The following is a 23,242-nucleotide window of genomic DNA, read 5'->3' on the forward strand; positions in this document are numbered from 1 at the left end:
GAGTGAGACAAAGATGACTGAGTAAACGTATGTAGCACACAGGCCTCCAACTGTGGAGCCAATCATCACTTTCATATTTATGGGGTGTGTCCCAACGTTACCCCTCACAGAGTAAATGCAGCAGCAGAAATTCAATTCAGTTTTTTCAGATCACCCGTGTTGACAATATGCACATCGATACGTCTCATTTCTGAACTTAAGCGCTTTCCTTTTATTTATTTCGGACCTAAATCCACAGAAATGAGGTCACGGGAGATGAAGATCACCTCCGAGTCTGACTTGAAAACGTGTCGGCTTCGCAGGCTGGGATTTGCATGTTGCAGCTTTAGCAGAGACTGCTGCAAGTGAGAGAAGATGCTCGTCAGCTTTGTTTGCGTCGAGCACTGTAAGTGTAGATCAGAATAATTCAAACCACAACACTGGAGAGGCTGCTTTTAAAACTCTGATGTCTGTTGTGTGTGTTTAGATCTAGAATAGCCATTGTGTGTCTGCAGACAGCAGCTCAAACTGGGGAAGGAACACTGATTTAAGAGGTTGTTTATGGGCTTTTTTGTGCGTTTTTTCCCCCCCATTTGCCGTCTTTGTAAGGAAACAGGACGTGCCGCTTCATGTGCTTTGATGCAATGGTTAAAAGGTGCATGAAGTTGTCATTTATCTGATGATCATGATGTTATGTTGTCCAGTATAATTCAGCAAGTCCTTCATCAGATCCTTAATCCAGTCACAGGTACAACATAATAAGGACGGCCCAACAAACCTCTGACTGTGTTTATCGTGCTGTTCGGCTATTTTAATACACGGATCACAAACCTGCAGCTTCCCCCGTCTCAAGAGGTTTGATAAAACATAAATAGAAATAACACAACATGACTGAGCTATATTACTAAAGCTAACAACACGTTAGCCTTCAATCAGTTGGACTTGGAGGGTAACTACACACCTAAACAGCACACTGCAGAGCACTCGTATGTGATAAAATAGGATTTATTTGCATCTAATAGTGATGTTGAGAAGCTAATTTATATGTAACAGTCTAAAATATGTTTTGTTACTCTATTCGTGTGGTTTTAAATTTAAAACTCAATATAGGTTTTTCGATTGTAAACGTCCACAAACCCACTGATGGGCGAAGCTTCTTTGTCCTGAAAAAGACCCGATTGTTTAGAAGTCGATGGGAAACAGCCCGGCGTGGCTCTGTGACCTGTGTGGCCTGTTTGTGCTGTTGCAACAGTGAAAACACAACCTTCACAACTGAGTGCTCTAACCCCTGCATCTGTCCATCATTTATCTACAGTCTTTGCGCAGAAATAAAAAAATATTTTAACCTAAAATTCAGAAAATGGTTCAGAAACGCTCATTCTGGTCTGTTTAAAAACTTACTGCTGTATTCAAAAATTTACATCAGAGTTTTTAAGAGGTTATATAAAATGAACTAAAAACAACAAACGTGTTAGTCATTTAAATATACTACATAAACTCTTAAATTTATTTACTTACACTAACACAATACACAGTTTTAATGTGGCAAATTTTCTGTAAGAAAAAGTAACATGAGGCAAAAGCTGGTTGTACGTTTGGTTTGCATACGTTACAAGTTAGAACTGCACTGAATTTCTTTACACGCTCACGCAGCACTAATACTGGGTCCTGTCCCCGGACAGGCTTCCAGAAAGCGAGCTTTTGGAAGAGAAGCCAGTTAAATTTCTTTAATGCAAATACTGTGTACATATATTACTTTACTTATCACAGTAAAGACACAGATAAGTGTACAGCTGTCATTTTTCCTCGGGGTCCTGTGTCCTTAAAGTGAACTCTCACAGTATTTATGAGAGCTGCTGTTCATGTCGGCGCTCTGGATCGAAGGTTAATGAATCTGTAACGTCACAAAACGGCGCACATTTGTAGCTGAAGGTGGTGAAATAAAAGGATAAAGATCATGAATGCTATTTTGTGGCAATGTCGACAAAAGTTTGATGCCCAGAAGAGCTTCGAGAATGAAGCTGTAGTACCAGGTAAAGAAAAATATTTACTTTAATAATGCCAATATGATCCACTGGAAATCACCCCATCAGCCTTAAACGTAGAAATAAATAAATAAATAAATAAATAAATAAATAAATAAAGGCATTTGAGAAAATTTGGAACTACATTTACATTTAATAAAATTAAATGTCAATTATTAATAATTGTATTTATGCTACTATAAACAGAACCATCTGTGTGCTACTTCCTATCAGAGTTTCTCTCTATTGTGTGACCCACTGCTGGATTTTTGTTCCATTTGTACTCATTTTTATTATGTCAGCTTAAACACAAATACATTAAAAACCATTCTTGCACAAATAAAGTACAATTCTAACTTAAAAGGCGGCTCTCAGTTTAAATTCAAGTCCAAGATAAAAATAAAAGAAGGAACGTGCCAGTGTTTCTAAATATCACCAATTCCCTTTTTGTTCAGCAATAGAAAAGCGAGCCATGGCTCTCAGCTCGCGAGGTGAAAGCAGAGATACCACTGAAGCAGAGACATAAACAACAAGGTTAAACTCAGATCACCTCAGAAAACTCTACAAAACTGATGTAGCACAGAAGAAAAGCACAACAAAAATAAGCCATGTTTGTTGGAGTGGACCTACCTTCCGCCTCTGTGCTCCGAGCACTCTGCTGTCAAACTGCGTGCAGCAGAGGATTTGCAAAGAGGAACTCGGAGTTAAAGAACATTTCCTCTTTCTGCAGCTGCTCTCAGTCTACTTCCTCTGACTCCAGCATACTCATTTTGTTGTTACTGTAACACAAATAGATATTCGTGTTTTACCTGTAGGGTGCTGTAGACCTGCTCCTTAGATGTCTGCAGGAATTGTTCAAACATAGAGATGGCAGCTGTGTAGATGAACTGGAACTGATCCTGCGAAGAACAAAGGAAGAAAAGTTTCCTCTCAGCGTGGAAGACTGATGGAAGCTGACCGCGCTGGGGTCGGAAAACAAGACGAGTCATAAATGCAGAAATAAAGCCACTAACAAAAAAAAAGAAAAAGAAAGAAAGAAAGCCACTGTTATTCTGACGCTGTGCAACACAATACATTTTAATCTAAAAGTCACAAAGTAGGGAATGAAATGTTTCCATTACAGAAATCTAAAGTACGAGGAAAAGAGACAAACTTTCTCCATAAATATACACCAACCAGACGTAACATTCTGACCACTGACAGGTGAAGGGAATAACACTGATTATCTCTTCATCATGGCACCTGTTACTGGGCGGACTCAACCTAACATTTTATCCTCAAAGTTGACATGTTAGGAGAAGGAAAGATGGGCCAGTGTAAGACGGTGTGATGGTTAGACGACTGGGTCAGAACATCTCCAAAAATGCAGCTCTCGTGGGGTGTTCCCAGGCTGCAGTGGTCAATCCAAAGTGGTCCAAGGAAGGAACAGTGCTGAACCGGTGACAGGGTCGTGGACGGCCAAGGCTCACTGATGCACGTGGGTAACGAAGGCTGGCCCGTGTGGTTTGATCTGACAGATGAGCTACTGTAGCTCAGACTGCTAAAGAAGCTAATGCTGGTTCTGTATAGCAAGAGACCCGTCAGGGTGCCCGCGCTGACCCGTGTTCAAGAATGGAAACATGAACATCAGAAGTAGACCATGGAGCAATGGAAGAAGGCGGCCCGGTCTGATGAACATGCTTTCACATCCTGGTGGATGGCTGGCTGCCTACATCGCTTATCTGGGAGGCAGCCAGCTGGTGGAAGCAGTGTGTTGGTTTGGACGGTGTTCTGCTGGGAAACCTTGGGTCCTTCCATCCACGTGGATGTTACTTTGACATGTACCAACTACCCAAGCATTGTTGCAGAAACCGTGCTCGCTGATGGCTGTGGCCTCTTTCAGCAGGACAGTGTGCCCTGTCGCAGTGCTGCCCCTCAGCCTGTCAGCAGATACAATTATGGTATCAATTTCAAAAACCATTGCTTTGTTTTCAAGTTGTTGCATTCACGAGGTTTTCAGAGAACCTGAAGCCGACCTTGAGGTTCACAAACTAAGATGACCATGCTGCATGCCGCTGACAATACCCCATCAGCCTTTTACGGGTGAAGGGTAAAAATGGTTGAGGAATGGTTTGAGGAGCACAGCTACAAGATTGTGATGGTGACTTGTCTCCAAATTCCACAGACCAAATCCAATCAAGCATCTGTATGATGTGCTGGACAAAGATCCACATCCCAGCGTACAGGACTTAAAGGCTGTGTTGCTAACATTTTTGTGTGGACACCACAGCAAACCTTCAGGAGTCTATGCTTCAGGGGGGCATTATGGCATGATGCTATGCCTGATCAATGTACATCCATCCATGCATTCCTATCCCAGCTACCATTGGGCGGAAGGCGAGGTAAAGCCTGGACAGGTCGCCACACAGGGCTAACACAAGGACACCAGAAACATTCACACCTATCCACAATTTAGAATCCCCAATTAACCCAACCCCACTAAGCACCTGTCTTTGGACTGTGGGGGGAAGCTGGAGCACCCGGAGAGAACGAATTCATGAACTGAAAAAGAATAAAAATTTTAAACTTTAACTTTTTAAGCTAAAGAGTTACAAAGGGAAAGATGTTGTGTGTCATGGCTGCTGTTGCGTTATGAGATAAAGTGATTTCACAACATTTTAACCGAATACCATTATAATGTGAAATTGACTCCCTTGCTGTTAAAAAGCAGCTGATGTTCTTTAAGTGCTGTTCCTGGGGATTAAATAACTCCTAAACTCTCACACTTGCTCGATGAAGCACTTACTTTAGTTTGCACTGTTGAGGGTCTCTGCCTCCTGAGCTCCAGGACGATGTTCAGGATGCTGAACTCTGGTGTGATCTTCTGCAGAGCGAGCAAACAAACACTGAAGAGCCGCCCCAAAACACAGAGAGGCTGCAACATTCACACGTTACATCTGACATGCCTGATCTCCTGGTAAAAAGACTACGTGCTTTTATCCGGCCTCATCTTCTGGTTTCATTAAAAGGTTTACTCGTCACATTAGGAAGCTTTTAAACACACTGATATTAGCTCAACTCAGGCTTCTCAATCTGAGACGTTTGTATCTTCTGATCAAACTCCATTTATTACTCTTAGGTCACTAAAAGAAAACCATTTAAAATCTTTAAAAAGGGTGAAATGTGTATTTAAAAAAGTGAAAACATGAAAAGAGAACAAAGATTCAGGACACGTCAGATTCAGACATTCAGCAGCCACACGGCGGACCAGCACTGAGGCCATGTGATGTGTTATCATGTGTTACCTTGGTAACCAGCAGGTCATGGATGTAGTCTAGTGCACAGATGACTCCTGTCCTCCCACAGCCTGCGCTGTAACACACACACACACACACACACACACACACACACAAACATACACACACACACACACACTCAGCAACAGATGCAGCATGCATGTTAACTGTGCCATCGTTAGCAGGTGTTACCTGCTGCATATTCACAGCCTCCTGCTTTCGATGTGTGGGCATGTGTTTGCATGTGTGTGTGTGAGTGCGTGTCTGTTTGTGCACGTGTGTGTGTGTGAGATAAGCTGCCATATGTGTGATCTATCCTGCTGAATGTTAATGACCATCTGACCTGCGATATGCACCAATTTCACAAACAAGCTGCAGTAATGATGAGGCATTACCAGCCGTGTGTGTGTGTGTGTGTGTGTGTGTACCTGCAATGTATCACCAGAGGTGAGACGTTGGCTCCACGGCTGCTCCTGGCTCTCTCCAGCATGTCCAGGACTCCAGCAGTCTCGTAGGGAACGTCATGATCCGGCCATGAAAGGAACTGATAATGAATCACTGACCGGCTGGCCTGGAGGAGGAGGAGAAAACAAATTATTTTAAAACTGAAAAGGTCAAGTCATTAATATTAGCATTCATAATGATGCTTTAAGTTATTCAAAAGGTCCGTTTCCAAAGAAACTTCGGAATTAAAAACAAAATGCAACGAAAATGAAATCATTCTCCGTTTAACTGAAAATGGTACAAACTGAAAAAAAAAAACTGAAATTGAGATCATTGTTGGATGTGATGCCAGCAGTTCTTTCAAAAAAGGTTTTGATGGCCCAGAAAATCCTGTAAAATGTTTGTAAAACTAAAAGGAGAAGAAAGTTTTGAGTGCATTAACCCATAAACTCGAAACACTGCTGCCTCCTAATTAAGACTAAAGCAGAAACATCTCGTCAGAAGGAAAACGTCTCCTAGAAATCGCTGCCACTGTGTCCTCTGGAGGCTGTGCGTCTAAACTGGTTTATTCCAACAGGATGGCTCTGTATTGAAAAATTTGGGAGCTTAAGTGGCCTTTCCAGATATCCCGCCCATTGAAAGCACAGATTATGAAACAGAAAGGAGAAGTTTGGATTTTAAAGAACAGTTTCCAAACACACAAAAGAAGGCGTGATGAAAAACGTTGTCTTTGAACTATAGCCAATGAAAGCATTCTGCTTTGTAAGGTCCAAACTTCTTGTTAAGCTTTTTGAAACCACTCACTCATGTGAAAACTTCCTACCTGCTGGAATGTGACGGTCAGATTTCTCACCACTATATCTTCATTGGGATGTGTCTCCTCCTGCTGGAGACACACAGGAACAACACGTCAGAATCACTCCAGATTATTCTGGATTTGTATTAAATAAAAGGACTCAATACAGTCTGAACAGTTAACATCGTTAATGAGGAGGTGAACTGTGCTGTATGTTCTGTGTTAATCAGATTTATTAGCAGCCTGTTTGTTCTTACGTTGCTGACAGTAAACGGTCCAAATGAAGCCGACTGCTGAGCTGCAGCCCAGTAACACTCACACTTTCTCTGCAAAGGAAAATACAGACTTGTTAGTTAAGAACACGAACCTTTAATTCTGTTTTTATTATTTCTGGTTGCACGCAGCTGTTCCACATGTACAATCAGTGATGAAATACATGCATATGAAGTGTGAGATTCCCTTTCATTATTCAGGTAAGACTATGCCATACTTCACTCACTAATGCAATGATATTTTGGTAGTTATAGATTTGCATATTTGCTCTATTTGAGTAAACTTGAAAAAGCTTTGAGGTTCGAGAGGTTAAAGAAAATAAAGTAAAAGAGAAGAGTTTTTAAAATCTGAAGTCAAAGGTCTGAGCCAAGAAAGAGATCAAAGGGCAAAAAGGAGTTTACCTTTCCCATCTCTATCTCTCTGCAGGCCATGACTATCACCTGAAACACAGAGTCAGATGTTAGTCAGAGCCTCCTGAGGAGAAGCTGCTGATCTGATGAAGAAAACGTCCCTGTGCCTCAGCGATCACCGACTTCAGCTTAACAGTGCGTCTGACATGAACAACCTCAGAAGCTGAAAAGAGCACAGCTGTGTGTGTGTGTGTGTGTGTGTGTGTGTGTGTGTGTGTGTACGCTTTGTTCCCCTGCTACACATTTTGGGACACATTTCTAAAATCTGGCTTTTATTCAGCGCCTGTGAAAAACAGGGAAGGCTGTAATCGTGGGCTGAGTTCAGGTGGCAAATTTCAGGACACTGCAAATCTCAAGTTCTCCAGATTTCAGCAAATATGATGAACAGGACAACAAAGAAAAAGAAATGCAGCTACAATAATTATTTACTTAGAAATGTAGAGGCATGCAAACAAAAAGGTGTAAATTTATGCTTTGTGTGCTAAACCTGGAAATCCAGGCTACCTTCAGGGTATGAACAACAAAGACAGCTTCTGATTTCCTATTTTCAAGTCTAGACTTCTACACACAGCTCACATGGTCCAGACAATCCTTAGTTTAAACTAGCAGACCCTACTTTCAGTCACTGTATTTGTTATCATCAGAAATACATTTCTTTGGGCCTTTCTGGATCCATATTTTGGATGCTTGCAGTCACATATTCAGCCACCATCAGCCACCATCAGAAGAACATTAAATAAGACGGAGAGAGTTTAACTGGTTACTAGTCGTCCATTCGTGTGTAGGCAGCATTTTATTGCACCGTCTGGTTGGATTAGAAGCAGCCAATCACATCGCGACACATTTGGGATGCTGGATCTGAAAGAACTGGCAGACTGTTACAGCGCTGCTTACTAATGTGAAGTTTAGCGTGAGCCAAAACATCATGCTTCATCTGTTTGGAATCCAAAAATCTGAGCACAGAAAACACTTAAAAATTTTCCCTTTAAATGCAACAGAGTGGAAGCCCTAAAAAAATAAGATAAAATAAAAATCTAGTGTTTCTGCCAGAGTGGCTTTGGTTGATTTACATTTCAGTACAAGCCTTGTTTGTCTCATCATGCATCTTGGAGCAGCTTCCTTTTAAGCCAGCTTTTGCTCTGATTGGCTGCCCCCCGTAAGCAGCAGGGCTGAACAGTATAAGACCTGCTCTTTGTGACGTCATACCAAAACCTGAAGCCTAAGTTTCAGGAAGAAAAACAAGAAAAAGAAGAGTCCGCTTTAATGATTAAACTAAAGTTTATAAACACCATTTGTAGCTCAGACTAATTCGTGGATATTAACTGAATGCTAATGGTTTGCGTTGTGCGTTTGACCTTGACGTTGTACTGCCAGATCATCCTCCAGAAATCAGTCACAGTGGAGCTGAGGGGCCCCTGGCAGCCAATGTATTTGCAGTCTCCTGTCGCCCCCTGCAGGACAGACGGCAGCATTACAACCCCATCAGAAACAGCCAAGCACGAATCGTTAAACACAGCAAACTGAACGCAGTGTGACATAAATCTGATTGTTTGACAGGTGTGGAGTTAAAATGATCTAAAGAGCATGCCTAATAGAATACAGAAACATGTAAGGGGCCTCAAACCGTGCTGCACGTGTGAACCAGGTGATGTTTTCACATTTAGAGGAACAGCTTTGAATGATTTGTGTGAAGGCAGACAGCGTTTACCTTGATGAAGCTGGCGTTGATGTAATCAGAGTTGGAGTCTGTGGTCGGCAGAGAGAGCTCCACCCGAGACTGGTCATCTACAGACAGACAGACAGACAGACAGACACACACACACACACACACACTTACTTAAAGGACACGTATTTGAGACCATTAAAGCAGGTTTCACTATAACTGTTCTTCATAAATATTCGATCAGTCTCTGCTGAGCCCAAACTGATTTCGTAAAGCACTTTGTTAGGATCCGTGTTCACTACAAGCAGTCGAGCTACAGAACAGCCACAGGGACCCACAACAACCAGAAAAAAATGCACGGCAATTGAAAGATTTCATGAAAGTTTCCAGAGATGCAAAACAAAGCTTTGTGTCTCTTGATAAAATGTTTTCCTCCTTCGCTGTTCAGCTTGTTTGCAACTTGAAAATAAGCTAATCCTTACAGGAGAGGGAAACAAAGGAAAGAGGATGGAGGTATGAATGAGAGAAAGGCTGAGAAGGGTGAGGACATACATGGCAGGATGTCTTTATATCTGTTCTTCTTGATGTTTTCCTTCAGAGCTCCAGCCTCAGAGGTCAAGCCCAGCTCTTTCTTATACCCCAAAGACCGTGAACGCACCATCTGTCACAAGACACAACAACAACAACACACAGGTTAGTGTGTGTGCAGGTCTAATGCACACCAAGTCCAAGTCACAAAGAAATGAACTTTTTCAATTCATTCATGTTTATTTCAGGGACAAAGTTGATCCTTTTTGCTCCAGAGTATGTAGTTAGAGGTCTATTCGCACGTGCATGTTGTAATTGTGTAAATGTGATGTGAGAATTTACTCCTTATGTATGAATGCAGTGCAGCACATTCATGTATAAGAGACAGGTGTCAGCAGTGAGTCAGGACTGTGTTCACATCATGAACTGAACATTTTGTAAACTTATTACACGGTGCTGTTAAAAAAATAACATAAAATAAATTATGTGCGCGCGCACACACACACACACACACACACACACACACACACACACACACACACACACACACACACACACATTATAGCATTTGAAAAAAAATGTTGAAAACTATTCTCAGTGTTTGAAATGGTTACAAAAAAGGTTTGTAAATTGAGTCCAGTCTAATAGTCCACAAAGTTCCCTCCTCTTATTCCCATAATTTTTCTTTGACCTGGAAAATATCACGAGGTGAACGAAAGGAGTGAAGCAGACTTAAAGTGTTAAATTGCTCAGTATCAGTTTTCTGTTGCATGTTTGATGAGACCAAAGACTCATACATCAGGGTACTTTTTTGTTGATTACAGCTCCGCCTTCAGTACCGTCATCCCACACAAGCTGGCAACACTCGGCCTGCACCCCCACCCTCTGTGACTGCAGGACTTTTTGACTGGCAGGCCTCAGTCCGTCAGGATCAGCAACAGGACCTCAGCCAGCATTATCACTAACACTGGCGTTCCACAGGGTTGCGTCCTCAGTCCCATCTACACCCTGTACACCCACGACTGTGTCGCCTCCAACAGTGATAACAGCATACTGAAGTTCGCGGACGAAGGTTCAGGAGTGTGAAACCCAGAACATCTCGACTCAACAACTCCTTCTTCCCCACTGCTATCAGACTCTTGAACAGCTGACCTATTTTAACAGTAATAATAATTTTTGCACATCAGGTAATCTCACATATCAAACCAGCATATTAAGCTCATTGATCTTTTGCACATAAATCTATTTAATACTTCAATTTTTTGTCTCCATTTATTTATTCATGCTATTTGTATTGTATTTTTTATTGTACATATTAACTGGCATCTGTGTGTGGACAGCAGAGAAAGAATTTCATTATACAGAGAAATACTTTTTCTTTGCACACATGACAATAAACACTTTGAATCTTAAATGTTTGGAAAAGCAGCCTCAGATTGAATCATTGGAATTTTATTTACCATTTAAATAAAGTCCTTCTTGGGGATACATGTCAGTTTCACAGTCAAACTAAATTGTAAACATGTTTTAATTAGTTTCATTAGTATAACCTACACCGGTGGGACAAACAAGCATTCATTTAAATCCATTTAAATTCTGAAGCAGACATGGACCAATCTGACTGCAGGCGTTTTACCTCAAGTGACCACATCTTTAACTGTCCTGTGAGAAATCAAGCCTCACTGCCTCAATGGAAAATAAGAGGCTCAGTAGCAGCAAGGTTCAGCATGTCAGCACCTCTGCAAAAGCAGACGCTTTGGCAGTTTGCTGGTCCGGAGCGTTCAGCTGTGTTAATGACACGATGACGCTAATCAGAAAAAGACTGAACAAAGGAGGGTTGCTAGCACAATGCCTCTTATCTCTAAAAAGAACATGGCAGTAAAGTTTAAGCTTGATTTAGACTTCTGCAGGAAATCTAGTTCCAAACTTACAGTTCACCCAGAAACCTTTCAACCCTAGACCGCAACTTTCCCCTCCGTCTTTGCGGGCTGCGTCCACCTGACGCACAATGACATCAGATTATGTGAAAGGTTGTGGCGTAAGATGAAAAAGGGGTTTCTGATTATGTTGTAAGTTACTCATTTGCTACAGAAATCTACGTGATGGATTAGGTTTGCAAAGTAACATCTCAACAAACCACAAGTCTTCTGGTAGAATGTCCTGTGGACAGACGAGACCAAAGTGGAGTTTTCTGGCTGTCATGCAAAATGCCACAAGTGGAGAAAACCAAACACAGCGTATCGGCACAAACACCTCGGACCAGCTGTTAACCACAGCAGTAGATGGGTGATTTGGTTTAGTTTGGCAGCCACAGGATTCTCGGCACCCTGCAGTCATCGACCTTGAACTCTGTTTCGGATAATTTCATTGATAAAAGTGAGGACGTTTGTCTAATTGCTAAAACTTTGGGTTACTTAGCTGTGCTCGGACAATGATCCTGAGGTCAGCTGCAAATCTCTACGTCCAGACCCCGACATGATTGAAAGGCTGTGGTGGGACCTTCAGACACCTGTGCATAAACAGGTCTCAGGTTCCCCACAGCGATATGAAAGACTAATGATAACTTATGTATTGTGAAAATTATTTTTCACATGTCATTTTGCACAGTTTATATAATGTATTGCTTTATTGTAGGTGTTTCTGCATGTTTATCGTTTATGGCTTCCTATCTTTAAATAATAAGGACATCAAACAGTGATGTCACAGTTGCTTCAGCCTTTTATATACAGGTCACGGACCCGGTGTCTGTGAGCAGTGTGGATTATTATTATTATTATTATTATTATTATTATTATTAGTAGTAGTAGTAGTAGTAGTAACTGTCCCTGAGACAGTTAAAATAAAGTTGTTTATTTCATGTTGCTGTAATAGATTCATGCTTAATTTAGTTCATTTATTTATAAGATACGATGATAAAAGTGTAACACTGATTAAAAAACATGTCTAAAATATGTGATTACAAAATATGGGTTTGTTAAATATGTAAAGTGCTGTAATGTTTGTAATGGTCACATGACCAGGTTTGGTTGAGAGCACAACCATGGCACGGTGGAGCTAGCATGGATACATGGCTACAGATGCATCTACAGCCTCAACGTTAATGTCATTCTGCATGTGGTCCAAGAGGCGCACACGGTATGCTTTCATGTATATTGTTTGCATAATGTTGCATACGTGTTCTACACTGGTAATAAGAGGACATTTATGTTGTAAACATAAATGTAAACTTTGTGTTTCTTCAGTTTTCACGGTGTCTGAAGACAAGAGTGAGAGAGAGAAAAATAAATTTGATGCGTGGCCATTGTTTGTTGGACCCCTGTAGTTACATTATTATTATTATTATTTTTGTGATGTGTGCGTCTTCTGCACGATGCTGTCATGTCTGTGTTGCACTTATTGTATGTATGCATGTATGCATGCATGCAGGGGCGGAGCGTGGGGTTGGCTTACTGGGCTTAAGCCCGGGGTGTTTTGTCAGAAGCCCGGGGTCTTTTGGAGTGTAATTTTTTCATAGTTAGATGTCTGGCTGACAACAAAAGTACACACAATATTCGAAGCACATAGTGCACACTGTGGGAATTTACGACTGTGCGTGAATCCCCCCTGATATTGGTATGATCTGAGCTCAGGCACTGAGGACTGAGCAGAGGGCGGGGCAGCTGCTACCTGTGAGTGCGCTGTTGGAGAAACGGAGCCAGCCATACTAAGGAGAGCTTAAGTTTGACCAGGTACCAAAGCAAACCATTCGTACCGTACAAATAATGTAAATATGACGGTGAATCACGAAAGATTGATATCAAACTGATCGCTTGACCCATATTACGTTACTTGCTCTTCAAGTGAATCAACAAATGGCGAAATGAAAAGCCGAACAACAACAATGCTGTTTTTTTAGAGTCTTAGCTTACATGTGTTTATTTTATATTTTCAGTTGTTTCCCTCCATGGCTAAATAAATCGGTTTCAGTTATGTACTGATATACAAGAATGGACATAAGGGGCTTCTTTCAAAGAAAAAACTCTGGTAGTATTTTATATATTATGCTTTGTATATATTTTGTATATATATTTCTATGCAAAACAAGAGGAACTTCAATACACAGCAGGATATTCACAGTTGAAACCAGATATTTACACTTTATGGAAAACACAAGAACATTTTTTTACTGTACAACATCAATTTAGAGTAAACTTGTTTGTTTTGGTTAAATAAATATTGAAATATATTTTGAATTAGTTAAATGTCAGAATAAAGAGAGACAGCTGTCTATTTTTTTATCACTTTCATCAAATTTAAGAGTACATATACACTAAGTTTATTGTTAATTAATAAGAAACTCCAGACGATTCCATTCTGAGCTGAAGAAGCTTCTGATAGGTTAGTAGAGTCCATGTGAGTAAACTGGTGGCACAGCTGTGGATGCATATAAGGCAAAACACAGAGGCTGTTTCTGTGACATGGGAACATCAGGAGATGTCAACCAAAACACCAGGAACAGAATTGTGGAGCTCCATAAGTGTGGCTCAGTTTTGAATACAATTTGGTGCCATTTACAATTAAGAAATACAGACAGTTTCTCTCTTTACTCTTAAAGTTAACAAATATGTTATTGATAAATAATATATTTATCAATCTAAAAAAAACAACATTTAGTCTGATTTGATGTTACAATTAAAAAGTGTTTTGATCTGAAGAGTTTGTAAATATCTGTATATTTGATGATTGTCAGCACAAAGAGGGACAGAGAGGGAGATGGAGAATGAGGACAGAACAGAGATGAACAAGAGCAGGTGAGACACACATGTTAGTCAAATGGTTGTTTACCAAAAGTATCATAGGTACTCATGTATCTCGTACCTAGTGTTTCTTTTTAGGTTTGTTATTTTTCAAATTCTACATTTATTAAGTTATGCAGCTTGTTTGCACAACAAGGATAAATAATTATATAAACTTTTCTCAATCTAAATAGTGGACTTTGGTAGAATTAAAAAATAAGTGTAGTGCAGGTCTATGATGATTTTTAGTGCTGCTATCATCTAGTTCTGATTCTGGTTCTGTCTTGGTTAAGTCCTCAGTAGTCCTGATTTTGAACTCTTGTAGTCCTGTTTTAATTCCGGATCAGTTCTGGGTCTGGTTGAATTGAGGTTTAGTCCTCGTGTCTTGATACAGCCCCGACTTTGCATATGTGATATATATTTTTCCCTATATGAAGTCATTCTTTTTTGAACAAAACTCAAAACAGAGCCAATTAATCTTTCAGTCATTTCAGCCGTACCAAGGTCGAGGCTGGTTCATAGAGGCGATCGAGCATTTGCAGTCGTAGCGCCTAAGCTGTGGAATAATTTGCCCCTATATGTCAGACAGGCTCCTACTGTCGGTCTCTTCAAATCTTATCTTAAAACATTTTTATTTACTGGCTTTTAATACAGAGTTATTTGTTATTTTATTAGGTATGTTGTATTCTTGTGCAGCACTTTGGTCAACGCTCCTGTTGTAATTAAATGTGCTATATAAATAATTAAACCATAATAATCATGTAGTTATGTTGAACTGCAGTGAAACAGAAGTGCAAAGGCACCACAAACAGGTCCCTGTTCCCCTCGTTCCAAATCTCACTTGTTGCCTTATTAAACCTTGCATCGACATGTCCTGCACCAGTAAGCAAACACCACACACTTACTGCAATCTAAAGCTGAGACCAGTGTGAGGAACAGTGGTGTGTCCCTCAGCACTTTCACTGGATGAGTCATTTCAGGAACAACAACAAGGAAGCTGCTGTGGTGGGTTAATCATAAACCAACCTGAGGGACAGAATGAGGAAGCAGGATTATTGACTAACCAACTTCTGCTGCCACACAGGAACAAAAAACCAACCTAGCAGCTCACCTTAAAACAGACAGCCAGAAAAAAGCTCAAGAAATGCAAAGCAGCCTCTGTGTGCACGGCTAAAACAAGGGTGTGTCTCTGTCGAATTAGAAAGTCCCTCAGGGTTTCATATGCTCCGACAGGTTTTTAGAGCAGGAAATTAAAATCTTGTAATGCGTGAAAAATAGTAGGCTACTCAGCATTTCAAATGAGCTCGAGGCTTTTTGTCACGTGAAGGTGGTTTTATTTTAGAAGCAGGTTGTTTTCAGTTAGATGCTGAAACCAAAAAAGGCTGCTGCCGTAGCCAAACTGAAACTCAGGACATTTCCTCTCCGTTTCGATCTCATTAGCTCCCTTCAAATAAACAAGTTCTCTCCTTTTTCCAGAGAAATCTTGGCGATGTTTTCAATCATAGTGTTTGGGAGTCGCTCCAAATCACAGGAAGTTTGGGAAAACCAGGTCTTATTAACGTGATGTTTCCTGAACAGCTCAAGGAGACATAATAATAAAAAGATATTGAAGTGATGATGTTTTAAAGCCACATGGTTATGCACATAGACTGTATATAAAAGATGGACAGTGTCACCATGGCAACCACGATGAGACTGTACCTTTCTTAGTGTTTTGAAACCAGATGTCACAAGTCTGGAAACATGTCTCAAATGAGCAGTTTGAACTCCTGTGAGTCAGCCTTCTTCTGGTTGGTTGCCCCTCTCAACAGAAGTTGTGAACTACAGGTGGGTGGAGCTTCTGTGTCTGAAGTGGAATTTATAGGCCAGCATATATCCATCTGCATACATGTTTCGGTTCCGAGAGGGGGTTTCACACACCAGAGTTGCACTCCTGTGCAGTCCTTCAACATCTTGACTGGGTGTTGCTAGAAACAGATGATGTATGCGTCTGCCGAATGCTGATTGGTTAACACGTAGTCCAGAATAGGGCGTAGAGCAACAGAAGTTCACCGAGAACGTGCAAAAAGCACAGACAGTAGCTTCAGTGGACACTTTTCATTGTTTTTAAAACACCAGTTTTCACTTCAGCTTCTTTGTTTGCAGCACAAGCAAGAGTGAGCGGTTGTACAGACTTTGTACAGCGCCTCCATCTGGCAGCGGAGCCCTCTGCAGACAGACAGGCCTGATCCCAGACTGGAGTAGACGTGTTGATGATGATGTTTGCACTGCTCTGTTCTGATTAAAGAACCAACACATTTGTCTAGTTGAATGTGTCGTCATGCTCGCTGGAGCACTCGGTGCATCCCACTTCCTTCTCTTTGGGGTAAAGATTATTTCTGGTGTTCTGTGGGTGAGTATTACACACTGTTCTATGAAAAGTTTTTTTTTTTTAGGTGAAAGAAAAATCAGAAGAAATGAATCAACATTTCTTAGAATCAAAATAGTTTTTCCAACATGTTAAGATTATAACGAGGCACGGAGGATGCTGCTTTGGAGACTCAGCTGCGGTACTGCTCTTATATTCACCCTTTGAGCCTTGCTCACATACTTGGAAAATGGCTTTGTAAGAATCACTCAGCCTTGATCATTTAACGTGTCACTCAAACACAGCAGTCTTGGTTACTAGAGGGAAGCAGATTTAATCTTAAATGATTGTCATTGAGAGCATGCTCACCTCATTTAATGCTATATTACATGAAGAACACTTTTTTTCATAAAAAGATTGTAGTCTGTATAGACGTGTGTAAATTGTAGCTTCATGTTTTCTGCTGCTGTCATTTAATTACACGAAAGACAAAAATAGCATCATTAAATGTCATTATCCAAAATAAAACCACACAAATTTGAGACAAATAACAGCTTTACCTACAAAAGCTACAAAAACAGAAACCTAGGCCTGTGGGTTAAGCTAAATTTATGTCACAAAGTAAGTCTCAGCTCATGTTGGATATTTTAAGAATATTGACCTAAAATGAAACCAAGTTCTAAAATAGAAGGAAGACAAAATAAATTTGAACCAGTGTTTAGATTTAATTACTGGCACTTCATCGCTAATATAGAGCTACAAAGGCAGAAACAACAGAAAACGCCTAAACTTAATTTAAGTTTTCATTTTCACATGTTTGGTTTGAATAAAATGTGATTGATTTTTATTGTAGTCCATGAGTACATGAGTTAGCGTCATGGCCCCTGAAGAAAAAACAGCAGCTTGCGTGCGTATGTTTTGTGGTGAATGGTTTCAGTGTAATGTTGACACTAAACTCTGCTTTTAGTAACTCCGCAGGTTGTTTCTGCTCATTTCTAACCTCACCGTGAGTTTAAATTCATCTTCTCTCAGAAATATGTGAGCAGAGCAGCAGCGGCAAAGTGACAGGCCTGAACACAAATACATTTTGTGCCCCAAAATAATTAATTTAGCAGCGCCATGCGAGTTCACATCACTATTCACTCGATCCAATTACATAGGATGTAATGCCCGATCAGGCCATGTGACTCAGCCACACACCGATTAAAAAGTAGCAGAAAAAAGGCCCTAAAAGGTGTGAACTGTACTCTGATATAAAGAGACAGGAAAACAATAGCAGGGTGACCATTTTAAATATTGGATTATGAAATATGCTGCACACAGATTAACCTAACATCAATAAAATTAAAGAAAATTTGCAGAAAGCTGCAGTTTCCTTGCAGCTCAGCAGCAACAGCTGCACAATGTCACCATGCTTCATCGTTTCGACTAAGAGTTGTAATGTGTACTTAAATGTATGAAGATAAATAACACATTTAGAGGACAACACCGTCCTGAAAGGATTGTTTGGATGTTCCTCTGACCAGTGAGCCTGAGAGCAGAGGACAGCATCAGTTTGATGTCAGGAACATTTCATCTTAATTAGCGAGTACCGCGCTGCACTGCAGACAAAGCAAAGGTGGAAATCTCTCAGCATTGATATTTCAGACACTCGTCTGCTGTTCCTCCACAGAGGGACGTTGGGTTTGACATGTTAAATAATGGAAAACAGTTTGAGCAGTTTAAGGTCAGCGCTCACGCGACATACATGACTTTCAGACTGACCACAGCATTAAAGCATTTATAGTCCGAGTTATTGTACGTCCTGCTGCTGTAAAATAAATTAGCCAGTCCTCTCAAATAAAATGCATTTCCTTCTTGTTTTATGTTATAAAATAAGGATGTAGTTTTAGTTTCACAGAGAAATAAGATGATAGTTGGACAATGTCAACAGTTTGTTTTAGCAAAAACAGGCTTCCTTGTTTGATTCAACAGTAAAATGGAAAATTAGTTACCTGATATTTAAATTTATAATTACACTGGATTTGTTTCTGGACATAAATTGTATGTGACTTTGAAGCTTCATTACACAACGTTTTTAAAGAGTCTCTTATCCAAGCAGCCATTTTGGAAAGACAACAGGATAAAGGATACTGTGCAGTGGGGTCGGGTTCATTCATGAACAGAGCACAAAGTGGACCCAGAAGATGCAGATGGAGGACAAGTTAAAATTTCTGAAAGCCACAAACGAGGGAATTTACTACAACCCCCCCCCAAAAAACAACGCCTTGATCCCCGAGTCTGACAAAAAGCCAAAGACTCACCAGCACGTATATCGACACCTTGACATCCACCTTTGTTGTAGCGTTCGTGTTGCATACCATCACATTACTGTGACAATGACCACGAGCATTAGGTGGCACTTGATTGCAATGGAAAACTGGTCAGTCCAGCTCGCCCTGGCGAGTTGATCCAAGTAGGTAGTGATGGAAAAGAGGCTATACAAAGTTGATGGAACAAACAGGGAAAACAGACAATGATGGAGACACAACTCTGGGAGACCAGACAGACATGGGGACGTGACCGGGGAGAGAGAAAGGGTAACGACACAGAAACAGGAGTGACTTCCACAGGAGACGCTGATGATTGAATTTTTATGCAAACTGGCCACCTGCATATAAATCTAGTTCCTGCAGCTTTTTCAGGAGCACGAGTGGATATTCTGTCAGTGTCTATCTGGCACATGATGATTTGGACCATCTACAGCTTTGCTGGTAAATTACCATAAGTGTGTCTGTTTGTATGATCATGGTAAAACATCAACCTGGAAACGCCTACAGAAGTGAGTCTCGTCTCTTTGTCATGTTCCGATAGCTCACAGTTGCTGTGGCTTTTGTGATCCAGTGGAAATTATTTTTAGTATTTTCTTGGCCTGAGTTTGACCTCTGAGGCTGAACATACACTTAATAACATACTAAAATTAAAAAGAGACATTATTTTTGTTTTCACTCACTGTTCGGGTAAGGTACCAGTGTGACTCGGTTCAGATTAGAAAAAGGCCTTATTTTGGGTTCAGATAAGCATGTTCACAGTCTTAACCCTTTGCATTTTAAATGGCATGCCGAAGAGTATCGTGTAATTGAAAGTGACACAGAGGAGTTTGACGTATGATGGACCGAGTCATAACCTTTCTGACAATGAAGAGGACTATTGGACCTGTGTGAGGTTTGTAAAGAATTGGTCTGGACCGCAGGTGTTTATTCTAAAAATAAACTTTGAAGAGAAATGGACCGAGATTGGACCCCTGAGGAACACCCGTGCAACCTGTCAAAATCTGGTTTGAGGTCATTGAGACTTAACTGAAGTGAAAGCAGGAATCTTTGTGTTGAATGAAGACAGGTAGGATTAACAGAGCAGGTTTTTGAATAGGTGGAGGAAAAGCTGGAGCTCTTAGAGAATTCAGGACCCTCTTAATGTCTTAATGTTAATGCTTAATACTAAAAACAGGGTATAGTGCTGATGGGGGTTCATGAAAATAAGAATATCTCCAGTCTGAAAACAACCTAACATGGTGTGCATGTTAGACTCGACCTATTTAGCTTTGCATGTTTTACACACACCAGCCTCACGTGACTGAGTTTATCTGATTATTGGCTGCAGCTCATTTAATTAGATGGGTCAGAGTTGAAACTAGGGGCAGGTTTTTCCAGGAAAGCACATAAAAGAAGTCATTGACAGAGATGAAAAGCAGCGAAAGGTCCACAACATACAGAAGTTTGTGCATTGCGTATAAATGTGGCGTATAGGAGAAAACCTAACGTCAAGCACGACCTCAGAGTTACTCAAGCTGTTCTCAATCGTTATCTGAACTTCACAGTGCGTTATTACTGCACTTTTATTTCTATAAATACTTTTCTGACAAATAAGACGTTGGACTAGATTGTCGAGGATGTGAAAGCTCTCAAGCCGGCTTTCCCATAAACTGAGGAATGAAAACAAACACTCACACTGTACTCCTGATCCACAGTCCTGGAATCGACTGTCTTCAGTCTGGACAGCAGCGAGGGCAGCAGCTCCATGTCGAGTCAAGTAACATCCAACACCTGAGCCGAGCTCGTGCGCCTCACTGACTCTCCTCTCCTGGCTGCAGGCTGATCAGCCAAAACTGAAATTGAAATAAGCCTCTCTCTCTCTCTCTCTCTCTCTCTCTCTCTCTCTCTACCTCTTAGTTGTCTCTTTCCCTCTCTGTGTCTCAGTTCTGCCTCTGTCTGTCAGTTAATAATTTAACACCAGCTAATTGAGCCTCTCTCTCTCTTGCTCTCTCTCTCTCTCCCTGTCTGAAGAACAAGGAAGTATGTGGACAGTTTGAAGGAAATACAAAAACTTTATGACTGGTTACTTCACTGAATTTTAAAGCGTGTGTTACAGAAATATATTTCCTTCCTGAAGCACACAGCTAGTGAGTAATCTGGTACAGGCTGCATACCCATGTATGCAATCAGGCAACCTGTTTCACCTGTGTGTTCACCAGACAGCGTGCAGAGATAGATAATCTTGATAGAGAAGTGTTGACAGACGTGGAATTTAAAACAACTGCCTTGTCTGAAGCTGAAAGATATAGGCACGTGTTTAAAAACACTGAACTGTGATGGACACGTGATTAATTCTGCTTTTTGCCGACCAGGCGTGGAAAGGTTACTAGATAGAGATCTTATGTAGTTCAAAAGTTGAATAACCACTCTCACATAAATTGGAGGCAATCTTATCTAGCTCTTTTCTGTTCTACCTGAACACACCTCATTCACACACACTCATATAAGCATTTTTCTTTTCCTGTCCTTAAGTGCTTTCTATCTAACAAGGATATTTGGCATGCCAGGGCTCAAACCACCAACCTTATGGCCTGCGCTACCTCCTGAGCTACAGCCCCTAAAAACACTAGAGGCAAAAACCATCAAATACACTCAGACACCTTGCAAGAAACAGGTTTGACTCCCTTTTACCTTCTTCAGTGAGTGCTGGAAACACTCCTCAACAATTTTTGTCCATATTAACATAATTAAATATGGATACATTAAAAGCCACATACACAACTAATTCCCATTACTCTGGATGTGATATTTTCTTTATTCATTTATTAATTCAGTAATGAAATGACCCTGGCTCACCATTGCACATCTATTACAGCTGTCCAGAACCTAAAATGACACCTCAACAGTGCTTGTTTTGCTCAGTATTCAAACAACAGCCTTAAGGAAACCCAGAGTTAATCTATAATGAAGAACCTCAGAAAGAAAAGGACAGCACGCCCTCACATGTGAGAAGCTGGGAGCGAAAGGTTTTTAAATTTATTTACTGGAATTATTTTGTAAAAGCATCACTCATTTGGCCTTTGAATGTTAAACAAAAGTTCGTATTTCGTTATCTTTCATGACATTTATATGGACATATCGCCATATATTTAAATCTGACCTCTTAATATTCGCAGGTCTTGAGTAAATGTGATTTGAGTGATCGAGGTTTCTCTTAGGTTCTCGGAAACAGCATCAGAGTGAGCGCTCTGTCATGGCGGCTACTCTGTCAGCTGCTCGGTTCTCAGAAACTGCGTCAGAGTGAAACCTCCATCCTGTCTCTTCCTCTGTGTCAGCTGCTGCGTCTCCTCCTCCGCTAGCTTAGCCTGCTAGCTCGCAGCAGCAGGGAAGGTAAACATGGCTATGTCGCAGGCTCTGTCCGAGGAGGAGTTCCATCGGATGCAGGTGAGAAAAACTACGGCGATTGTTCTTTTGGTGTGTAGGTGTCAGTGTGGTGAAAAACACCTGTGCGGTGCAGCATCACTGCCAGGGGCGTTTGCCCAGTCTGCTAATCGTGAGCCGTTGCTAGGTGGGAGCGGTTAGAACGGCTAGCTCGGCTGACATTATTCATTTAACGTTGGCAGGAAGGTAACGGGCAGCCAGAGCTTTGACATGCCTCCGGGCGATATACTTAAGAAGGGGAGGAAGCAGACACAATGAGAGAGAGCTCAGTTCAACACTTAGCCTAGCTTACACCCCCCCTGTAAAGAAAAGCACAGCGTAGCTAACCGTTATTTCTATCTGACAGCGGGCTAACATGTTAGCATTCACGGGACTCTCGCCCTGCTGAGAGTCACGGGGTCCTAGGCAAGCTGCCGTGGGCTCCTCTGTATCGGAGACAGGGCCGGGAAGCGCAAACACCTGTTAACATACTAACCACTGACCTCCCCGACTACTTTAATAGGACTGTTGTTCTCTGTTGTTGCACGAAGTGTAAGAACAGGAATCTTGACTGTCTTCACACATGGTAAACAGCAGTAGGGAAGAGTTCAAATATATTTACCACAAAAAAGCCGTTAATACAGCTGTTATACTGTAGTAAACGCATTTTTTAATTTCTTTAAATGCAGCTGTAAGGCCCCTCTGGGGCAGTAAGGTGGGTCCCCTCAGAACGTCATGCTGTTTATGAAATATTTAGGAAGAAAGATCTTTCTAAAAGATGGAGGTAGCCACTGGTGTCAGCAGCTGGTTTTGGACTTTTATAACTGTCATTGTTGTGTTTTTTGGTGTCAGCAGTGAGTGTATTTAGGCAAGTGAATAGAGTGCTCTATAATGAGCATAAACAGCATTTTGGGTGGGTGTAGCTGCCATGATGTCACCCGTTGGTTTGCGAAGTCCTGCTACAAAGCTTCAAGATCAGGGTGTTTAATGTCGCCCTCTTGAAACTGGATATCTGGG

The 23,242-nt window shown here is 41.1% G+C and overlaps 2 protein-coding genes and 1 long non-coding RNA gene across 8 annotated transcripts in view; 2 read left to right on the forward strand and 1 right to left on the reverse strand.

The window, feature by feature from the left end:
* Positions 1 to 20,924, reverse strand: part of ptpn18 (protein tyrosine phosphatase non-receptor type 18) — a 33,916-nt gene extending 12,992 nt beyond the window's left edge. Inside the window, exons 1-12 of one of the 3 annotated variants that reach the window (XM_085443602.1) lie at positions 20,501 to 20,924; positions 9,417 to 9,525; positions 8,910 to 8,986; positions 8,557 to 8,652; positions 7,193 to 7,231; positions 6,776 to 6,844; positions 6,546 to 6,608; positions 5,707 to 5,849; positions 5,288 to 5,354; positions 4,789 to 4,866; positions 2,813 to 2,902; positions 2,634 to 2,669 (exon numbers count right to left, since the gene is read on the reverse strand). In XM_085443602.1, the coding sequence (XP_085299728.1) occupies positions 2,634 to 2,669; positions 2,813 to 2,902; positions 4,789 to 4,866; positions 5,288 to 5,354; positions 5,707 to 5,849; positions 6,546 to 6,608; positions 6,776 to 6,844; positions 7,193 to 7,231; positions 8,557 to 8,652; positions 8,910 to 8,986; positions 9,417 to 9,525; positions 20,501 to 20,572 (939 nt within the window). In that variant the 5' untranslated portion in view covers positions 20,573 to 20,924. The remainder of the gene's footprint in view (positions 1 to 2,633; positions 2,670 to 2,812; positions 2,903 to 4,788; positions 4,867 to 5,287; positions 5,355 to 5,706; positions 5,850 to 6,545; positions 6,609 to 6,775; positions 6,845 to 7,192; positions 7,232 to 8,556; positions 8,653 to 8,909; positions 8,987 to 9,416; positions 9,526 to 20,500) is intronic. The other 2 variants (XM_085443601.1, XM_085443600.1) reach the window with 2 other exon arrangements.
* LOC146685191 (uncharacterized) lies at positions 13,067 to 16,452 on the forward strand. The gene is made up of 3 exons (XR_014917199.1): positions 13,067 to 13,120; positions 14,122 to 14,182; positions 16,313 to 16,452. It is a non-coding gene; the product is annotated as an uncharacterized LOC146685191 (long non-coding RNA).
* Positions 20,925 to 22,047: 1,123 nt separating the features above from the next.
* gripap1 (GRIP1 associated protein 1) overlaps positions 22,048 to 23,242 on the forward strand; it is a 45,361-nt gene continuing 44,166 nt past the window's right edge. For 2 of the 4 annotated variants that reach the window (XR_014917044.1, XM_085442805.1), the window contains exon 1: positions 22,052 to 22,249. Coding sequence is in view for 3 of the 4 variants with exons in the window: in XM_085442805.1 (XP_085298931.1) it covers positions 22,202 to 22,249 (48 nt within the window). In the remaining variant the exon portion in view is untranslated. Of the gene's footprint in view, positions 22,250 to 23,242 lie in introns of all 4 variants that reach the window. The other 2 variants (XM_085442806.1, XM_085442807.1) reach the window with 2 other exon arrangements.

Source organism: Copadichromis virginalis, linkage group LG20, assembly GCF_057382275.1.
Source record: "Copadichromis virginalis isolate Kocher_CV1m ecotype Utaka linkage group LG20, C_Virginalis_male_GT1.1, whole genome shotgun sequence".
NCBI lineage: Eukaryota > Metazoa > Chordata > Actinopteri > Cichliformes > Cichlidae > Copadichromis > Copadichromis virginalis.